The 20,441-nt window shown below is 37.1% G+C and overlaps 1 protein-coding gene across 1 annotated transcript in view; it reads left to right on the top strand.

Moving 5' to 3' along the window:
* Positions 1-19,477, top strand: part of LOC149460211 (heparan-sulfate 6-O-sulfotransferase 3-like) — a 716,212-nt gene extending 696,735 nt beyond the window's left edge. Inside the window, exon 2 of the mRNA XM_089679996.1 lies at positions 13,620-19,477. Within this exon, the coding sequence (XP_089536122.1) occupies positions 13,620-14,328 (709 nt within the window). The 3' untranslated portion in view covers positions 14,329-19,477. The remainder of the gene's footprint in view (positions 1-13,619) is intronic.
* Positions 19,478-20,441: the final 964 nt, after the last annotated feature.

The following is a 20,441-nucleotide window of genomic DNA, read 5'->3' as shown; positions in this document are numbered from 1 at the left end:
TGAAGGGAACTCTTAAAGCGTCATCATATCAAGGCATTTTGGACAATTTCATGCTCCCAACTTTGTGGGAACAGTTTGGAGATGCCCCCTTCCTGTTCCAACATGACTGCGCACCAGTGCACAAAGCAAGGTCCATAAAGACATGGATGAGTGAGTATGGTGGAGGAACTTGACTGGCCTGCACAGAGTCCTGATCTTAACTCGATAGAACACCTTTGGGATGAATTAGAGCGGAGACTGCTTGCCAGGCCTTCTCAGATGACATCAGTGCCTGACCTCACAAATGCATTTCTGGAACAATGGTCAAACATTCCCATAGACACACTCCTAAACCTTGTGGACAGCCTTCCCAGAAGAGTTGAAGCTGTTATAGCTGTAAAGGGTGGGCCAACTCAATACTGAACCCTCGGACTAAGACTAGGATGCCATTGAAGTTCATGTGCATGTAAAGGCAGGCATCCCAATACTTTTCGATATATATATATATATATATATATATATAAAATTTAAAAAATATCTAACATATATAATTGCTACACCAGCCATATTATAATTTAAAGCGGTTCTAAAAGTAAAAGGTTTTTCACCTTAATGCATTCTATGTTAAAACATATAAAAGATATTGGGAGTTTATTAGAAGTGAATATACCTGAATTAAACATTTGTTTGCACACATCTTACGTTTGGGTAATCCAAAGTAGGAATACTACCACTTACTATTTGTAAGAATGGTCATACTTGGTCATACCAATATTCCTCATACGAGCATCATTTGCAATTATCAGATTGTGTTAAAGTTGAGTTTTAAGCATCAATGGACATCATCAAATTCAAAGGTGTTTATTATGTACAGAGATGTTCCTACAATGCTTGCTCTTTTGAGAAAAATAGAAAAAGCTACATTCACCTGTTGTTTTGTGGCAGTTGACAACACTATTTCACACATGATCCACCCAAAGTGGCACAGTTGAGATTAACAACTTCATTTTCTCTTCTCAGTAATAAAGGTTTGGGATCATATACTGTAGGTCACACAAAAGTGAGGAATGATGGTGATCAGATGGGAAATATCACCCAAGCTGATCACCTTGCAGGTGTTGTATTTTGCAATTTTTTTCAAGGTCTGTAGGTACCTTAAATAGCCAATAGCCTAAGGTGACTGATAACAACAGACAATTGAATGCCCAGTTTTCTTAAATTCATTGTAACCTTGTGCAGTTTTTGTACAGGTATGGCTACATTGTTAAAGATATTTGCAACTGTTATTGCTTTTTCTTATGCAAAAAACACCTTATGAGTTAAGTGTATTAGTCTTTTAAGACTTAGCAAATTAACACTACATAGCATTGTTTAGTGCTGGGATTAGAGATAACAGCTTGTTGCAAATATTCTGTAATGCATGAAGCAGTCACATACCAGGCAACAAAATGATGACTCTCCAATTAACATCAATTTACAATTTTTGTTCTATAAAAACATGATAATCATGTTAGTTGCTAACAAAGGTGGAAAATAGCTTGTGCCAACTTAGTGACTCTTCACACATGCTTGCTCATGACATGCATAGAATTACCGTGTTGTTGTTTTTATTAAATCCAATTTAAACGGTGCCAAAGATGAAAAAGCCAAGTGCTTCCTACTGCATCAGGGGAGCTTCATCAGTGGGAATGCAAGCACAGGGACATCGCCACTAGACATTAGTATTGAACAAAAGGATCAACATACATGCTCTGTTATATCAGCAGCTTTTTTAGGCTGAAGCAAACAGTATTTTTCTATGGCATAATTGGACGTGAAGTCTAGTTGTGGAACTAATTCTTCCATGTTAAGCTGGCCATACGTTATACAATCTGATTGTAGAATTTACTTTAGTTCCACTAAAAACTGTGCTATACAGAAGGCTGTGTGATTAGATAGAATTAACTGAATGGTATAGATGTTTACTCATATTAAATAGTTTTGGAAAATGTAACTGCAACTGTTTAAGGATTGTAGTGTGTATAGCAACCCTAAAACCCAGAATCTGATGTAGAAATTTGTACAAGTAAATGTAATATTTAACTGCCAAATGTGTCTATACTTCTTTTAGCTTTATGTTACAATCTACCCTACAAGCCTTGGCCTAGTTGAAAAATAGCTATTTCACTAACTTGTAACAGTTTTACATTTTTTTCAAAGATAAGTGTATCTAAAACCTGTCATATCCACCAAAGTATATAAATGAATATTACTAGCAATGTATGGTACCTTAACATTTTTGTTAAGTCAGCATTAACCCCCAGCCCCTTCTAGAAAACATTTCAACTGTCTACCTTGCATTTGTCAAATGTCAGAGAATTTGTTGTTACTGACATGGCTTAGTGTCCAGAGGATGCAGGGGTTGATCCTAATTCTGAGAATGTCAATGCCTGTTATATAGACTGTTCCTAAGATCTCGGGTTCTGCACTGTACAAGGCAATTAAACTGAAGACAAATGCTGGTTCTTGCATGCTCCACAAGGTGCCTGTGTAATCATAGTAAGGTCTGACAAACCCAAAACTGTGCGGAGAATTGGGAAGTGGTGCTGAACATAATGCTACCATCATTTTCCAAATATTCAAATGTTGGTTAAAAGACAGTCAGATCAAAACTTCTTATGAATAAGAAAAAAAAAAAACATCTAGGAGGTGCTGGAACTTTGATGTGAGCTCATACAAAATGAGTGCGATAAATAAACATGCACCAATGGAAGGAGCGCTGGACCACAGCATGAAATTATTTATTCTAACTCACAAAATGTCTGTTTTTACTGTTAATACATTAATTTGGACTTTTTTATCCTTTGGTTCGTTTCCTTCAATTGGTGTGTTTTTCAGATTGAAATCTCCTATGTTTGATTGAGCAGCCATGGAATACAGTACATTTAACAAAACTCAACTTAGAGGAAATGTACAGGCATCATTAAACTTAATTAGCCAAGGTTCTTCAAAGGACATCTGATGAAGCCCTGCTTTAAATGGCCACATTGTAAATGGTCTGGTATGCTGTTTAGGAATGTACAACTGTGAGATTGGGGTACTGACCCCCACAACCAGCTTTCATAAATATTCCATGATTTCTACTGTATCAGAGTTACATTCCTAAAATGGGTTACATTACTATAGAAAACATACAACTCAGATAGATCCCAAATATGGCTATATCCATTTGCCGACCACCCCATAGCAGATATACTGCTACAGGCTGGCCGCGCTATGCAAAATCACGTATAAAAATTTGATTCTGCACTTCCTGGTTGCGGTGCACATTCATGTCGCTGGTGTGCCACTTCTGACTGGTCACAGCAGAAGCCGATCAGTGGGTGCCAGCCAATGGATAAGCGCTGGCACCCGCCGATTGTCTAGGAGATTAACAGAACACAGCTCTGCATTTATAAAAAAGGCAGATCTGTGTCCTATTAGTGGCAATGTGCTGGATTCTCTTTCCCTGCAAGCAGGGAATAGAATTCAGCACATTACCTAGTGAAAACAGCACACACAGTAAACATTACACATAGCTAGGCACACAGTTAACCCCTTGATCAGATGTTTAACCTTTTCCCAGCCAGTGTCATTAGTACAGTGTCAGTGCATATTTTTAGCACTGATCACTTTTTTGTCTCATAAATGTAAACTCTGATTGCAGCAGTTCTGACATTACCTGAGATTTTAAGTGGAACTTTACTTAGAAAGCTAAATCCTGGTAAATCACTTCAGGTTGGCCCCTTTTGCATGTATTGCTACGTAAAACGTTATAAATAAGTGCCTATTTTGTTTAAAATTGTAAAACACTGTCTCACCCTGGTCTGCACATGCTCTGTTGCTCTCTATTTTTCAGCACTGTGTTCTGCGCTTCAATGAAATGGCAGCCTCCAGCAAGAAGAAACAGAATCAATGCTGGGGGCAATTAACAGCACTTTCTGATTTTGGTAGCATAATTATTAATGTGGAATGTATGTTCCTTTCTAAAGAGCATTCTTTTTAATCAAATTGTTATGGGTAAAGTTCCGCTTTAACATTTATCAGCTAACTTAGGAAAAGTGATAAAGAGGATGTAAAGATAACTCTTTCAACATGGTGAATAAAAGGGTGCAACCATTGCCAGACTTGACGAGACCTAGGCATTACATGCCAATTCTTGAGAATCATGGGCACATACAGAGAAACAGAAAAAAGATGTACAGATGTATAAAGAAAAAATAATAGATGGAGCAAAGGGCAGTGAACCAGGGAAAAACAGAAAATACACGTAAGACATTGGTCACTGTTGCAGAAACACAGTCAATTTTATAGCATTCTGACTGTTCCAAATGTACACATTTATGCATATATTCAATGGTACACACAGTTTATTTGACACAGTTTAATTATTCATAGTTTTTCTATAATTAATTTAATTCTCTTGGTTTTAATCTGCTGTGTCCTGTATGTTTAGTTTAAAATTCACATATTTGCAACTGCAGTACTTTGATGTATGGGTTTAATCTATTTTTATTGTTAGGTTAGTCGTACTGCCATGTGCATGTAGCAAATTACATACCTTCAAACTACATTGAAGTCATTTTATTTCCTATTTTCAATGCCTTTGTTTCCTTTTTTTCATTGTGCACACTTTCCTATTTCTGCTATGTAATTCTACAATTAATTTTGACATAAAAATGTTATTATAAATAAGGAAGGACATGAAAATTTGGAGCAGCATTGTTAGCCAGGTCAGTTAAGTAAACACCAAATGCTTTAGCATAATTTGCACAAGGGGTATTTTAGGGTGGTAAATGTCAAGACTAAATGACAAGCATAATAATTGCTATAATATTATTGTAGCAGGGAGAAAATAAAATGTTTAAGCTGGAGTTTTTCTGTGTCAAACCAGCAGCAGAGATTTTAAGAGGTAGGATGGCAATAGGTGAGAATACATGTCAACATGAATGATATAAGGTGAGACATCTATCTCCCCTTCTGGTATGAACATAAGGTGTAGACATAAAAAATTACAAATAAATGAAAAAAAAAAAAGTTTGGTGGTAAGAGCTTTTTTATGTGGCTTACAAGACAACTTAACAAATATACAAATCCTTTAAATAACATGCTTGGTTACAGGGACAGTGAAAGGTCGTCTGTCTAATACATATACTTCCCTTGTTTATCCAAATATTAAGCTCTCTTATATGGTACATTAGGAAAGGGATTTAAATATTTCTTTGGAGCTGGACACTTGGCGGAATACGGCTGATGCTCTATCTAAAATCTCGATTAACACTACACTTATTGAATCTAATTGCAAAACGCTTCTTCGGTGGTATCTGGTCCATACACATCTTGCTAAAATGTACCCTTCGGTGTCACCCAGCTGTTTTTGACATTGTGGACAAGAGGGTACTATGGTGGAAATGCCCTGTTGTCCATTTATTTAACTTTCTTTATTCGGCAACGGGGGTTAATATTCAACGATCCCCTGAAATAGCTCTATTTCATTTATTGGCCACTGATATTCCTAAGAAATTGGTTAAACTGATTCTTTATATCCTGTTGGCGGCGATAATTACAATAGCCAAATGTTGGAAACAGTCAAAAATTTCGCTGGAATTAGTTAAGCAGAAACTTAATTGGATTATGAGTAATGATAAACTTACTAGTATACTTAACAACAATACTTCTAAATTTGAGAGCACTTGGGATCCATGGATTCGGTATATTTCTGCTATTTAACAAACTCTTGGCTGTCCCTCTCTCTTATTTTTTTTTTTCTCCTGGGTTTTATTCTTTATTTTCTTCTTTAGTTCTTTCCTCATTTTTTTTATTGTTCACTATATTTTTGTCTATTATTAATGATATTATTCATACCACCTTGTTTATGGAGCAATTTGCTCATAATCGACCAATCTTTGTTTATGCTGCCAGTGTATTCCTCATTACGCTCTATTGGTCGATTCTGTTATGTTGCTACACATTGTACTTGAATTTATTGTCTTATTGTTTATGTTTTGCAACTCGTCATGTTGGCGGGTTGCATCTCCTGTTTTTCTGTATAATGTTTCTAAAAATTCTTAATAAATATATTGAAATATAAATAACATGCTTGGGGAATGCCATAAAGCTGTCATTACCATATCTAGTCAATTACAACATCCAGGATCCTTGGACTCGTGTTTAAATCACTACAGTACCAGGGATCTGTCATTTAGTGGTTATAGTACAGTGGGGTAACATCTTCAGACAGCAGGTCATTAATGGATCCCCCTTTGATATCCACCCTGCAAGGCAAGGTACCTTATCCAAAGGTTGAGGGACAAGAACCTCTTCCCCACATCCTCCTAAGCCCCCTTCAGAATAAAGGGCCCTCCAGATAGCCACCCTCTCTCAAGTGAATGAGTACTGGGTAAGTAGTATTCTCCCAAATTAGTCAAAATTAAATAAACACAGGCACCCTGAAGTGCTTTTATTGGCCCAAAAAAAATAGGCAACCATCATCAATCTCATTGTCCAGTGATGTAAATCCATATCAGTCACGATGACCCACCATCTGACAATGTTTTCTCACCACCTTGTTAACTCTGTCTGATGATGACTCACTGCCCTCCGCTATTCCTGGAACAGAATCTCCTGCACTGCCCTAATGTAAATATAAAGCCCTGAAGGTGCTAGGTCACATCATTAACCAAGAATGGCCATGACCATATTTGCTTAATGATCTCATCTGGAATCTCAGGCAGTTGCATTCTAGCAGCTGGGGATAACGGCAGACAAAGTGGGAAAATATGGCCAGTTTATTCAGCTGATTGTCTGATGTTCAACTCAAACCCAAATCTCAAAATTATTGGTCTAGCTCACTGCAGTTCAAAAGCATTATCCCTGTTGGCTCAATCTGCCTTTAAGGTCTGACTGCCTTTTTTTATCGCTAATGAAAAGAGAACTGTCTCTTCTGAACATCACATTTGTGACGATAAGGAGAACTTCCACAACCTCTTACACTTTTTTCCTATAAGGGTCAAGGCACAGTCCACATAAAACCCTAAAGTATATGTGAACCCACTCAGTAAAAAAATAAAAAATAAAAGGCAAAACATTTGTGTGTATGTGTGTGCATGTGTGTGTGCGCATATATACAGTATATATATATATATAACATTATGAATACCATGAACACATGACCTCTGTTCTCCATTGCATAATGGGCTAAGAGAGGTTATGGTGAAGACTGCATGGGTGTGTCAGCAGGGGGCAGAGAGAGAGAAGTACACTTATCTTCCCAGAGAGAAGCTGTGAAGAAGAGTGTGTTTTCACAAGTCTTGGCCATTGAAGAACAGGCAGGCAGCACAGACAGAGATGGTCCACTGTAGGATGAATGTGCTACCATGCCAAGGATGGTAAGTTTGAAATAGGAAAGCAGGGGGACTGACAGCATTACTAGGTATCCTGCACAACAGTACAACAGACACATATCAGGAATGTGAAATTTTGGAGTAACATACTCTTTAACTTCTTCCTTTATTTTTAACCTTAGCTTTTTTTTTTGCTGCTAATGTATTACATTTTTATTAATCTTCTTTTTTATTCTATTTGTTATTTCATTGTTAAATGACACATTAAAAAAATTATTGAAGAAAATCATGATTTAAATTGTAAATAACTTTGCCATGCTTTGTAACAATAAAAACATACTTCTAGTGTCATAGGTACTCAGTTTATGGAATAAAATGTGCACTAACAGTATTTGGTTTAAAACTAACACTGGTCAAAATATAAAATATTTTTTCATTTTGTTACATCTTTAGTCTACAGATTCAAAAGAAAAGAAAATAGAGAAAGCATTATTTGTACCAAAATATGACCTTATATATGGTATGTATTATTCATATATAGCAGAAAGTACATGCTCTTGCTGGTTTTCATAATTGTTCTCCTCTGCGACTCTTTCTTATACTGCCCCCTGGTCATGCAACCCAACTCCAGGTACGTGGGTGCAACCTATGGAGTCCCACTGGAGTCTACACTATGTGCTTGCTTTTATTTAGAGCTACAATCTTTTGTGCAACAATTCCCAGCACCGTACATACTCAGGCAGAGTGAAAGAGTCACAGAGGCAAAGCCATGCCTGTCCTTTTCCTTTGCAGCAATAATTGACAGAGGGTCAGTGGTTCGGCATGGCTTTGGGTCTGTGTCCCTCTTGGGAACAGCTGCATGAAAGGATTAAGTTCTAAATAGTGGAAGGAGTGGACACTCCAGAGGGAATCCATAGGTCCTGGCAGACACTTTGGAGTTGGGTGATGCAGCAGGTAAGCAGTATGAGAAGAAAGCTCCAAAATGAAATATTATAAAAACAACAGCAAGACCATGTAAGTTGTGGTATTAGCAGCTTATTTGGTAAAAAATGACTTTAATATCACTTTAAGTAAAGACAACATTTTCATTAAATGATTAGACTCAAGGCTGAAATTTAAAAATGCTGTGGCCCATGACGGGTGTAGAAGTGCAAGAGCTGAACAGATTCAGTAAAAGCTGAAAAGGGGTTCTAGAGTCTACTCATAGAAATATGTATTGGGCTCCACGGTCACTACTACCCACTGATTTTATGCCTGAATAATTTGGCTACATGTGGCTTGGGTTTAAAGAGAGCCTGAACTCTGCAAGCTCTGCTGGCATAGGACCTGAACTCTGCAGAAAGAGGACAAAGCACTATCCCCGGTATTTCCTATGGGCCCACTGCAGCAGATATTTTCTTCATTACTAACTTACTAAGTCTTGTTCTGTATTGTGTTGCTTTGTAGAGGCAGCCATCTGGGTGAAGGAGAAAGGCTAAGTTTCTCATGTAAGAGTTGTCCCCTAGCAACTTGTGAGGGAAACATTTGAAAGCAGCAGGAGCAGTTCACAAAGCACAGATCCACAAAATGAATTAAGCAGTAGCAGGGAAGTGCATGAAGTGTAAATTCCTCTCCAGCATGCAGCACAGTAGTAACATCACCAAATCTGAACTAGCAGCAGTGCCTTAGATGATCTCACACTGGAGATCTGAAACTTGCTTAGGCACACTCACATACCAAGAAATGCAATGCTATTTTTCAGAGAAAAGCTTCATTTTCCGGATATTGTTTGGGCACAAAAGACGTTTCCAAATGTTGCGTATAATGTAACAAATTTTTACTTTTTAATTGTTGGTCAATTTTAAGATGAAGCAGATATGGCACTATGGCTACACAGTTCAAAGGCTGTAAATCATATATTTGCTTGCGGCATTAAACCTTTATAGGACTAATGAAATTATGCTTAGAAAGGGCAGTTTAATTAATTTAGAGCTCAGACAACAAACAATTATCTTGTCTGGATGTTGTTGAAACTTGCTAAAAACACTTTCAGTGATTTGGGGATTCCTGAAAATTAACCTCATAGGTTGCTGTGATTTAGCTATACCTGTCTCACATGCCACAGAATTCCTGTTATACTTGCTGCTGAGCTGAAGCTGAACGTTCTCAGTATGCAGCATTGACCTTCTCAGTGATGACCCACAAATAATCACATTTCTTAAAAGAATTCTCTTACTATTATCACTTAGCACTGACAATTCATCTCTTTAATTACTGACTTGTAAACCATACAGATTCTATTTTTATTAATTCTGTGCCATACTTGAATTTATTCAGCCATGTAACTTTTGTAATTCAGATCAGTCAGTAATTAAAGGGATTAGTTAGCACTTCCGCCCAAAACTCTTTTTCTTGTTTTGGATAGTGTTGAACATGTAGTAATTTTTTCATGTTTTCATTTCTGTGTCCATGCAGAGGAGATATACCCTCACTATTTGTCATGATGACCACTATCAATGGGACAGAGGGTGAGGGGAAATCCGATATTTTACAGATCACTAGAATAGGAGTATTGAAAGTATCTTCCAAGGGAGTCACCTATTCAGGTGACAATAGTCTGGGGCAATTCCCACTTGGGAAATGTGATAAAAAAGCATGAGCAAATGAATGTTGAAACTCCTGCACTGGATGATGAGCTCCACAATGTCAGTAACCCCACATGGAGTACTTTTGGGAATGCAAGCCTTGCTGCCCTCAACGGACCAGGGAAATCCAAAGGAGCTGTGTGCAAAGAAACAAACAGAGGGCACACGGGCTTAGTGCATTACCTTCTAAAAATTAGATTTATTGAATAAAAGTAGTATACTCACAAAAGAATAAAATCAAAGGCACATCACAAACACAACAAAGTTTGGCTCTGAGGAAGAGGTTCTGCCTTGAAGCGCGTCAGCCATTTGGAGGCCTACAGTCCCCCAACAGCCACCATCTAGGAAGATTGGACCATGCTGTCTTTTTTGTGATGTGCCTTTGATTTTATTCTTTTGTGAGTATACTACTTTTATTCAATAAATCTCATTTTTAGAAGGTAATGCACTAGGCTCATGCGCCCTCTGTTTGTTTCTTTTCACACAATTCCTACTTGGGGCCTGTTCACACCAGAATGCGCAAGGGTTTTTGCACATTCCTATGTCAGGCATGACTTTTAAAAATGAACTGCACCAAATCTCATGGCACTGTGGTACCATGCTGTGTGGTGGTCACAACCTGTGCATGTTTGTTAGATGCAATAACAGCTAATAGCCCCCTCAGACTTCTAATGAGGGCACACATCCTGTGTGATGTGGCTAATGAGCACAGAAATGCACATTTTGCAAGCCACAATTGGTGTGAATGGGTCCTTATAGAGGTTAGCTGTGGTGCATTGAGATGAGCTGTGGTTCATTGTGCTCTACTGTGCAATTAATAGCACTGCAATGCATTGCACATTGAGCAGGTGCATTGTTCTACATGTGGGAATGTCTCTGAAGTGTGACAACGTATTTGCAAAGATTCACCTGACCCCTATATTCACCTTACAAGCCCTCTCCTGCAAATCTTTCCTCCTTTGCACTTGATGACAATACTCAGAACTTTCTGGTATGGAGTACCATATTATCAGAGCCACAAACACCTATCATTGCTGGCTGTGGATGAGCAAGGAGTGGTGAGGAGTGCAGGTCAAATATGTTATACAGGATAGGAGGAAGCCCTTTGCAGAGAACTGTCACTTTGCCCTAAATGAGAAAGGCAACAGTGTCTCTTTAATGCACATGCCAGTAGAATGTGGAGAAACAGCATGTTCAAATTTGCAAAATGTTCATTGTGGGTACCCTAACTGGTATGTGCATCTCTTAATGTTTAGATGCATAGCTCCTATACAAGTCTGACAGCATTAGATAGATATACTGTATTTCTAAACATTAGGTACAAACAGCCATGACATTCAAATTATATAACACTTTAACTTTCTTAAAACTGTTTGAACAATAATATTATGACGTTATAATATGTCACAATGGAGAGCAAGGGAATGGCTACAGTGAATGTAATTATTGTATTAGATAGGACTCTTTAAAGCTGTACAAGCCATGACAGCTCTCATTTACATGTTCTTAGAAATATCAGTCTTTTTAGCACATACTATTGTTAAAGTCAGTGAAAGTAAGGGGAAAATTTCTCCAGAACTTTACTGCACTGAGTTGTCAGAGAAGATCCAAAGAAAAAGAATATAAATTGAAGGGTTTCTACATACTTTTTGCACACAGTAGAATTACTAATTATTTGTCTATTTCCAATGTACCAGGTGAATTTGGTGGCCATTTTTACTCAAATGGAATATATCATTGTGCTGTTGAAAAATGTATATTTTAATGCATTTGTTTATTTCTCTATATGCATACATATAATAGAGAAAAGTGCAAACTCTAATGCCTATACTGATTTGAAGCTAAACTTGTTGTCTATGCCTGCACTGACCTTGGGTTAATTGACCCAAATGCATTTAGTGCAATCTGACTACTTAATATTCAGAGTGACCCCCTCTAAAATTAGCTTTATGATCTACCACTAATAATCAACGGTATATTTCTATTACTGGGGCTATGTGTTAAATCTTGTAGGCATACACCTAATTTAAATACTGTATACTGTTTTCTTTAAGAAGAGTGGTTTGAGAATAGACTATTGATTATTAAAACAAGCAAATTCATGATGTCATATGTTTTGCAAGGATGCTGTCTAGAACCATTTTAATGAAAAATTAAACTAGATGTTTAGACATAATTATCCATATTTATTGTTCTAGTAACCAAGGTTGGACAAAATGTAGCTTAAATAACAGGAGTTCTATAAAACGTTTGCTTAAAATGCCAAAAACCCTGGTATATAGTTTACTAACTGATTTTTTTGTCAAATCCTTACTGAACAGTCATCCACTGGGTCCTATGACATGGTTCACCATACTGATTTTAAAAAGCACTTTCCCCATTCATGCACTGTTTTGAATTTTGTTCACCGCACTCATTTTTTTAAAGGGAAATGCAGGTCTCAATTACTTTGCCAAATGTACAATACTATGAATGTAACAGTTCCTAAGCTCAAACTGTCATTATATTGATCTCATTTAATAAGCTAAATACAAATATTGCTTATGAATATTTTATATTAACTGCTTTCATCCAATGGGTTTGCTCTGGGCACTTTTTCACATGTTTATCAGGCAAATTTTTACTGCTTTACTGAAAGAAACACGCTGTCTATACAACTGAGTAACTGATGTTCCACTTTACCCACAGCATGGAGTTTCAGTTACAGAGACAGTCACAAACTGAGCTGCTAGAAAAACTCCAAAAGGGAAACTTGCTTACACCTGCCCCTCTCCACTGTCACATTTGGCAGTTTTTTGGCTCAGTTCACCCCTCTTCCTCCTTCCCCCACCCCCGCAGTCTTCTGGGATACTTTGCAGGTCCAAGAAGACTATGGGAGCAATCACAAAGCACAGTATGACCCACGCATGCGCAGTAGGAAACCAGATGTGAAGGCACAAGGCTGCACTTCCAGTTTATCTTATTTGCAATGCTGGCGCCTGGAACCCGGAAGCTAGTGAAGAACTAGCCCGGGTGAAAGGGACGCTGGACCTCTGGACAGGTAAGTGTCCTTATAGTAAAAGTCAGCAGCTACAGTATTTGTAGCTGCTGACTTGTAATTTTTGTGGGGGAGCCTAGAACTCCTCTTTAAACTTTCTTTTTTAGATAAGCTAGGTTGCTTTGCAATAATAGTGCCATGGATGAACCCTGTACCAAATATTCAATTATGAACTAAAGATTTTACATTCATAATAAAGATTGACATAAAACAAAAAAATCAAATACAGTTGACACAAATATATTATAGTTTCATTTTAAATGCATGTTGCAAAACATTGTAATTTTTAGCAACTTATCCAGAAATTCTTAATGTTGTCTTATTATATGATTAGATTAAGTATTACCCACAGCTGTACCCAGTTACATGTGTCTACGAAACACTCTGTAAAGAGAAGCTTTCCTGTGGAATTGTTGACAACATTTTGTATCCTTGGTTCCTCCAGAAACTGGTTTCTGCTAATGTAAGGTTTTGTAAAAAATATTAGCCCTTCGTAGATCACAGAATGAACATGCTCTTTATCTACTTGTTTTGTGTCCAATAGAAAAACACACAGTTTAAAAATATTTTCTGAGAATTTTTGATGGTAGAATAATATTTCCTTATTCTTCCTTACAGGAACTTTTACTATATAACAATGTTGAGAGACCCAGTGTCCAGATACCTAAGTGAATGGAAACATGTCCAGAGAGGCGCAACCTGGAAGGCATCCCTCCATGTTTGTGATGGAAGAAGCCCCACCCCAGATGAGCTGCCAACATGTTATCTTGGAGATGACTGGTCTGGAGTCACACTCCGAGAATTCATGGACTGTAGCTACAACCTAGCCAACAATCGCCAAGTCCGCATGCTAGCAGACCTTAGCCTTGTTGGCTGTTACAATTTAACTTTTATGAATGAAAGTGAAAGGAATGACATTCTTCTACAGAGTGCCAAAAATAATCTTAAAAATATGGCCTTTTATGGCTTAACTGAATTTCAAAGAAAAACACAATACCTATTTGAGAGGACATTCAATCTCAAGTTTATTTCACCATTTACGCAGTTCAATACTACCAGGGCTTCAAATGTGGACATTGATAAATGGTCTCGTGAAAGAATAAAGGAACTTAATTATTTGGACATGCAACTGTATGAATATGCTAAGGACCTTTTTCTACAACGTTTCCAGTACACCAGACAATTAGAACATCAGAGGAAAAGAGAAAAGAGAAAGGAGGAAAGAAGACTTCTTAGAGAACATAAATCCCACATTCTGCACAAGGAAGAAAGATCATCAGAAATTGCCACAACTGAAGATTATAATAGTCAAGTGGCAAGATGGTGATATTGCCAGGTTTTTCTTTAAAAAGAACTATAGGGTAATGAACATTCATTTGTTATCAAACATTTTTTTAATCTTTTCAATTTGAACTTTTCAAGCCTAATTGATCAAGTTAACGTGGTTATTTCAAAGTAAAAAAAAAGTCAATAAGACAGGAAATAGTAAAAGACTTTCTGAGCATTTCCTGGATGAGTTGCACTTATTGTCAGTTTAATTCTATGGAGTGTTACCATAATATACAAAAATTATTCTTCAAACTTTTTAAACTTCTTTACTTTTGTGACATGGTCTTTGCTGGCATCATACATTAAAACTTCAGATGTAAAATGTCAGCATTAGACACACAGGTAGAATTGTGAAAATGTCAAATGAACTATTGTGCTTTTTTTTTTAAACAGCTTGTTTCCTATACTTTGCAGTAGATTGAAATACCCTTTTTTAATGTGTACAGTGTGTGATAAAATGAAAAGAAAATGTTGTGTTTTACAAAGTTTAACTCTACCCTTTTTTTCTTAAAAAATACTTCCTGCCCCTCCAGTATTAAAAAAAAGTCCAAAAGCACCACTCCCCTCTCCACACTTCCATCATGGTCTCCAACTCCCTCCTCTGCCAGTCTTCTACTGGGTTGAATGATCATCAGTATCACTTGATGCCCACTTCTTGTGAACCAAGACAATCATGGATACGCCATATGGGGGTGCATCATCAAACAGCCTAGGTCCACAGTACTCCTGGACAGAGTGGCATTCACAAGTGATTATGAGATTGCCCTTCATGTTGTCCAGAAGGAAGGACCGAAGAGAAGAAAAAGGATCCATGATGTCCACAGACCAACTTGAAGACTGCTGGTTTAAAGGTAAGTATAAAGGTATTTTTTTTTTACGTGTCCAGCGACTTTAGGGAGAGAAGAGAGAGAAGGAAATGTAAGCTGGAATACTATTTAAGGAAGTTCTTCTAGATGCAATCATCAGTGCAAAGAACAGGTAACTTAATGCAACCAATCGCATTTCAGTTTCCTACAGTTATAAATATGAAAGAGTGAACGATTTGGTACTATACTAAAAACCACTACTTTGGTCTTTTTGCACTGATTTATTGAATAGGCCAATAGAACTAATTTTAGTTTTCATGTGTTGCTCTACTATTGAATATGTTTCAACATATTCAAAGGTTTTCTTTCCATCAATTATCAATGAACCCACATATATGTTCATTAGAAGTATACCAGAGATTTATTGATGACTATCTAAGTTGCCTATATGATATAGGTTTTACTTCCTTGATTTTTGCAAAATTATTCCTTGACTTCTCCATTCCCGCTTTCTATGTACTTTCTACACTAAAATACTTAAAGTTATATAGAAACCATACCATTATGTACTATATCTGTGATACACAAGAAGATATAAAACTAATGAACGATACATACCCCAAAAAATTCAGACAAAATGTATATATTCTAAACAATGGCAAAACACAGATCATGACTGTTGTGGTTGAACTCCAGGCAGATAAAACAGACACAAATTAATGCAGCTTTGTAATAGGTAATACATTAATAAAAGTATTTTAAAACAGAATCAGTGTAAGTACTTGAATTCCACTTTGCATTAGCCTCCTGAAGTCTACTGCACAGTCTGCATAGCAGATCTCAGAGCAGATGAATGAGAAGCAGAACAAGGAGCCAAGTGCAAATGACATGCTGAAAAAAGGAACACTCGGTGTGACAGACATAAGCATATCAATGTACTGCTTCTTTTTTCATTGTCCAGTCCAGTGGGAGTGGTGAGGAAGCCTGTAGGTGATAGTGAAACTGAAGCAATGAAAGATCAGAACTCTTCTCCTGCCAAACAAGACTGTGCTGTAGTGAAGATCTGTGTAAATTGCAGAATTAGATTAACAGAAATGCAAATGAGGTATGTATTTCATCTGTGTTTGCCTAAAGTTCAGTTTTAACTGCATTGAGAAAGCACTTACTGTACACACGGGGGGGACTGACAACTCATGGGGCCCCCAGGTATTAGGGGATCATGGGGCCCCTCTGTCCTTGCCCAAACTCAAAAAAGCCTATGAAAAAGGTACCAGGGGCATCTCATGTGGCCCTCTACTGACCCCAGGCCCACGGGCAGTGCCCGAGTTTCCAAATGGTGAGTCCTCCCCTGTGTACACATGCTCATACTTTGACCCATGCTAAAAAAGAGGTATAATCTGGATTTCCTCAATAAAACCAAAATTTTACAGAAGCAGAACACTTGCCATATAAACTGTCATGCTACACAAAGCCTTACACTGAAAAATATCCTCACAAAATATCAGCTCAGAGAATCCTGTGTTTTTTTTGCTTTACTTGTTAACTATAGTTGTAGTAACCTTACACAAAGCTCTTAAAAAAAAATGTTTGTTTAAACAATACATATCGAAATAATCTGTTTTAAGCACAAATATCAACTTTCATCACTAGTGTCTAAGTTAAAGTGATTGTAAAGGTTTTTACCTTAAAGCATTTTCTTCATAAAAGTAAAAAAGCTCCTCCTACCCCCTTAAATAATTACCTGAGCCCAATCTGGTCCCAGTGCTGTGCCCAATGCAGCGCTGTGCCCAATGCAGTGCTGTACCACTGGTTCCTGCTGTTGTCAATCAAATTCTATGAGGACTGAGTGAGGGCAGGGCCGAGCCTCATTGTGTGCATCAATAGATGCACACAGCTCAGGATTACGCCTGCATGTGTGCCACCATAGGAAAAGGACTTATGCGGTGGCACATAGAAAAGGGAAGGAACCTGGGGTGCAAAACAAACAACCAAAACCCCCCTGTGGGGAATATATGGGACTTTAAATATACCTTACCCAATGTTGTACATGAAACTTCACAACCTAAAATATTATATAAAGATCCTTTTTATTGATTACAAAATATTAAATCTATTAGAAAGCTATAACCCCATAAAGAAAATTGTAGACTTCATCTAGACACATCAACTTCTGTCTATGCCTTTTCCTTCCTCAGGACATTCAATAAAGCTGTTTTCATGCTAATAGAGTCAAAAACGATTAATGATTCATCTTAAATAAATTAACAAACATTAGCAACTAATAGATACTATCCGATCACAACCCACTAGGGAAAAGAAAACACAAGCATCTTACAAGACTCATCTAAAGAAAGGTACAATAACGAAGTCCGATACAGTAACATGTACCAGCAGAAGTATCAGTTACACTCTTACTAATTCCCACTAACTGCCCCGTGGCAGGGTGTATAGGATGAAAAGAAGGGGATCAGTAAATCTCTACAAAACTTCCAGCCCATTTCTGTAAGAAAAAAGGAGGGGACATAAAAAAGAAAGGGGTGAAGGAATTTTAATAGAAAAAATGATATACAGTATCTGTAAATAACTACACAGGAGGAAAAGGGAGAACAAAGCAATGTGTATGCTACCTTATTGATTGAGTCCAGAATTGGATATATTCAAATATTAAGGTGCCATAGAGGAAAAACTTGAACATTTACAATCATTTTAAGAGTGAGGTGAGACCACTGAATATGCTGTCTATAGGAATCGATCAGATTGTCACCTATTTCTACGCAACTCCAAAAAATATGGAATTCTTCTAAACCAATTCTCATTGTCTGTTTTGTTTTCTTTGTAATATTAATAAAATGAATAGGCAAGTATGCCATTTTCTGGCTAATATGTGTAACAGCAGACCTCAAGCTGAAGTCAGCCCTTAGGCTATACCTATCAATAGAGAAACATGAAGGACGCCATTGTTGGCCTTTTTCTAAAGATGTTAGCTGCCTGACTCTCATGCTGATCCTCTTGCTCCAGTATTTTGAGTCACTCATCCTGAACAAGAATACAAATCCAGAACAGGAATAAGGAATATCTTATATTACTTACCAGATTTACAGTATCTTGTATCTGATTCAGAGATTATTAAATCCAATGGGTTGGCATGACATTCAGGCAACTAGTATTTTCTTCAGAATGCCAGAAATGGCAACCTTTTATTCTGTCATGCTTAAAGTAGTAAACTGATGGCTTGGAAACCTTAGGATAATGGTAAGTGATGCTTTTTTGTGTTCCAAATATATTTTAACAATGTTGTATGTATATGGGCTGCTTCTTTCCACCAAGGAACTACCACAAAAATCTTGGGATGTGAAGACAATATTTAAATCTGAAACACACAACCAAAATAGAGTCCAAAGTGAGGTTTTATTCCAAACATTAATTGGGTTCATCCAGGCTTATTGAAATAAGAGATCAGTTTGTGTGGACTTGGACAGTGATTTGTATGTGTAGAAGAATGTAGTTTGTTGTCAAAATGAACTCTGTAGCATTTGGCAGCTGGTTGGAGCAACAGTATCATGTCATGACAGGTTTACTTAAAGTCTTTTTACCAGCACTATACCTCTACCTACTAAGTCAGTTTATGATCATAGACCTACAAGGTGAAACAGGCTGACGTGAAATGCTGAAATGCACTTTTTTGGGGTGGAGGCATATATATATATATATATATATATATATATATATAGGATGAATTTTCTCTTCAGTTATGCAATCATGATAGAAGCTATTTCCTATTCATTAAAAAAAAAAGTAATGTGCAGTTGAAATAAGTAACAGGGATTTTGCTTATAACATGATTCAATAACTGAAATGAATATTTAATCAATTGTTTGAATGAAAATGTTCGATTCCTTTGGTAAATCAGCGTCTTACTATATCCTCACAAAAGATCATGGCATTTTTTTCATAGCCTGCAGTACAAATGTATAATGTTTACTGAAATTGCAGTCATATTCAAAATTAATTTACTATATTCTCATCTGTTGTGGTTTAATCAAAATGGTTAATTCCATGTAACAGCCACAAGTGAACACGAGACCATTTGTTTATACTATTAAAATGTAAGAACATTATTCATATTTAATTTGCTTTATTAAAAAAGTGCAAATGTCACAAAGATTTTTTTTTAAAAATCACAGAAAAAAAGTCAGGTTCTGAGGATTTTGTTCAATTTATTTTATAAACATAAACAATTGATAAGGTAGTGTGCCATTATGTACCTGGTCAACAATAAACTACTATCCATTATTACATATGTACATGGTCATTATAATAAAGATGTGTCAAGAAAGAAAAGACATTGCTATGATTTCTCTTATGGGTTTGTTTTTCATAAATTGAGTTTTATTTCCACATCATCTCAGCATGGACTGCAATCCTCCCTAATGCAGACTCCTCCAATGCAGTCCAGTATGCCAGAGTTGATCTTTTAGAAGCTTGTACAATGATGCTCTCTACTGTCTAAAATACAGGAGTATATGCTGCAGCTAAAGTTCCCAACAGCACATTTTAAAGAAAACCTGCAGTAGTAGAAATATGGTAACTGCAATTGTGGTTTTCCTTCTGAAAATATCATTTACACAGCTGCCTCTTACTTCAATACTTACTGACCTAGAATAAGTATCCAGCCAGTCAGAGTGAAGGTAGAATTCCTGATCAGCAAACTTTTTCCAGGTCTGTGCATCAGAAGAATAAAAGCCATTGAAACAGCATGATAGCGGAGTGACTAGCTTTTATCAGAAGAGGCAGCAGTTGCAACCACTATAATCTTTCATCATCCAGGTCTCCTGACATTTCATATTATATGGCACCAGTATCATTTTCAGCATTTTTAGATTTTTGACTTAAACTGGACCTAACTTCAGATATATTTTTTATGTTACATGCTATGCAATGCACTTACTGTATTGGTTAGCTCTTGCATAGATCTCTGTACTCTTCTTAACAATGTCTCCACCTCTTTCTTATGAGAAGTCTAGCATCATTATTTTTAGGCACTATTTATGGTTATCATCCAATTCCTGTAACCAGGGGTGGACTGACAATTTGGAAACTCGGGCACTGCCCGAGGGCCCGGGGTCAGTAGGAGGCCCCATGAGATGCCCCTGGTACCTTTTTCATAGGCTTTTTTGAGTTTGGGCAAGGACACAGGGGCCCCATGATCCCCTATTGCCTGGGGGCCCCATGAGTTGTCAGTCCACCCCTGCCTGTAACTGAGGACATTCTTCATTCCCTCTGTAGTAGACTGATGCCATCATCT

Source organism: Staurois parvus, unplaced genomic scaffold (assembly GCF_062004578.1).
Source record: "Staurois parvus isolate SC_StPar_1 unplaced genomic scaffold, SC_StPar_1.0 ptg000233l, whole genome shotgun sequence".
Taxonomy (NCBI): domain Eukaryota; kingdom Metazoa; phylum Chordata; class Amphibia; order Anura; family Ranidae; genus Staurois; species Staurois parvus.
The sequence above is the reverse complement of the archived record's forward strand: the minus strand, read 5'-3'. Positions and strand labels throughout refer to the sequence as shown.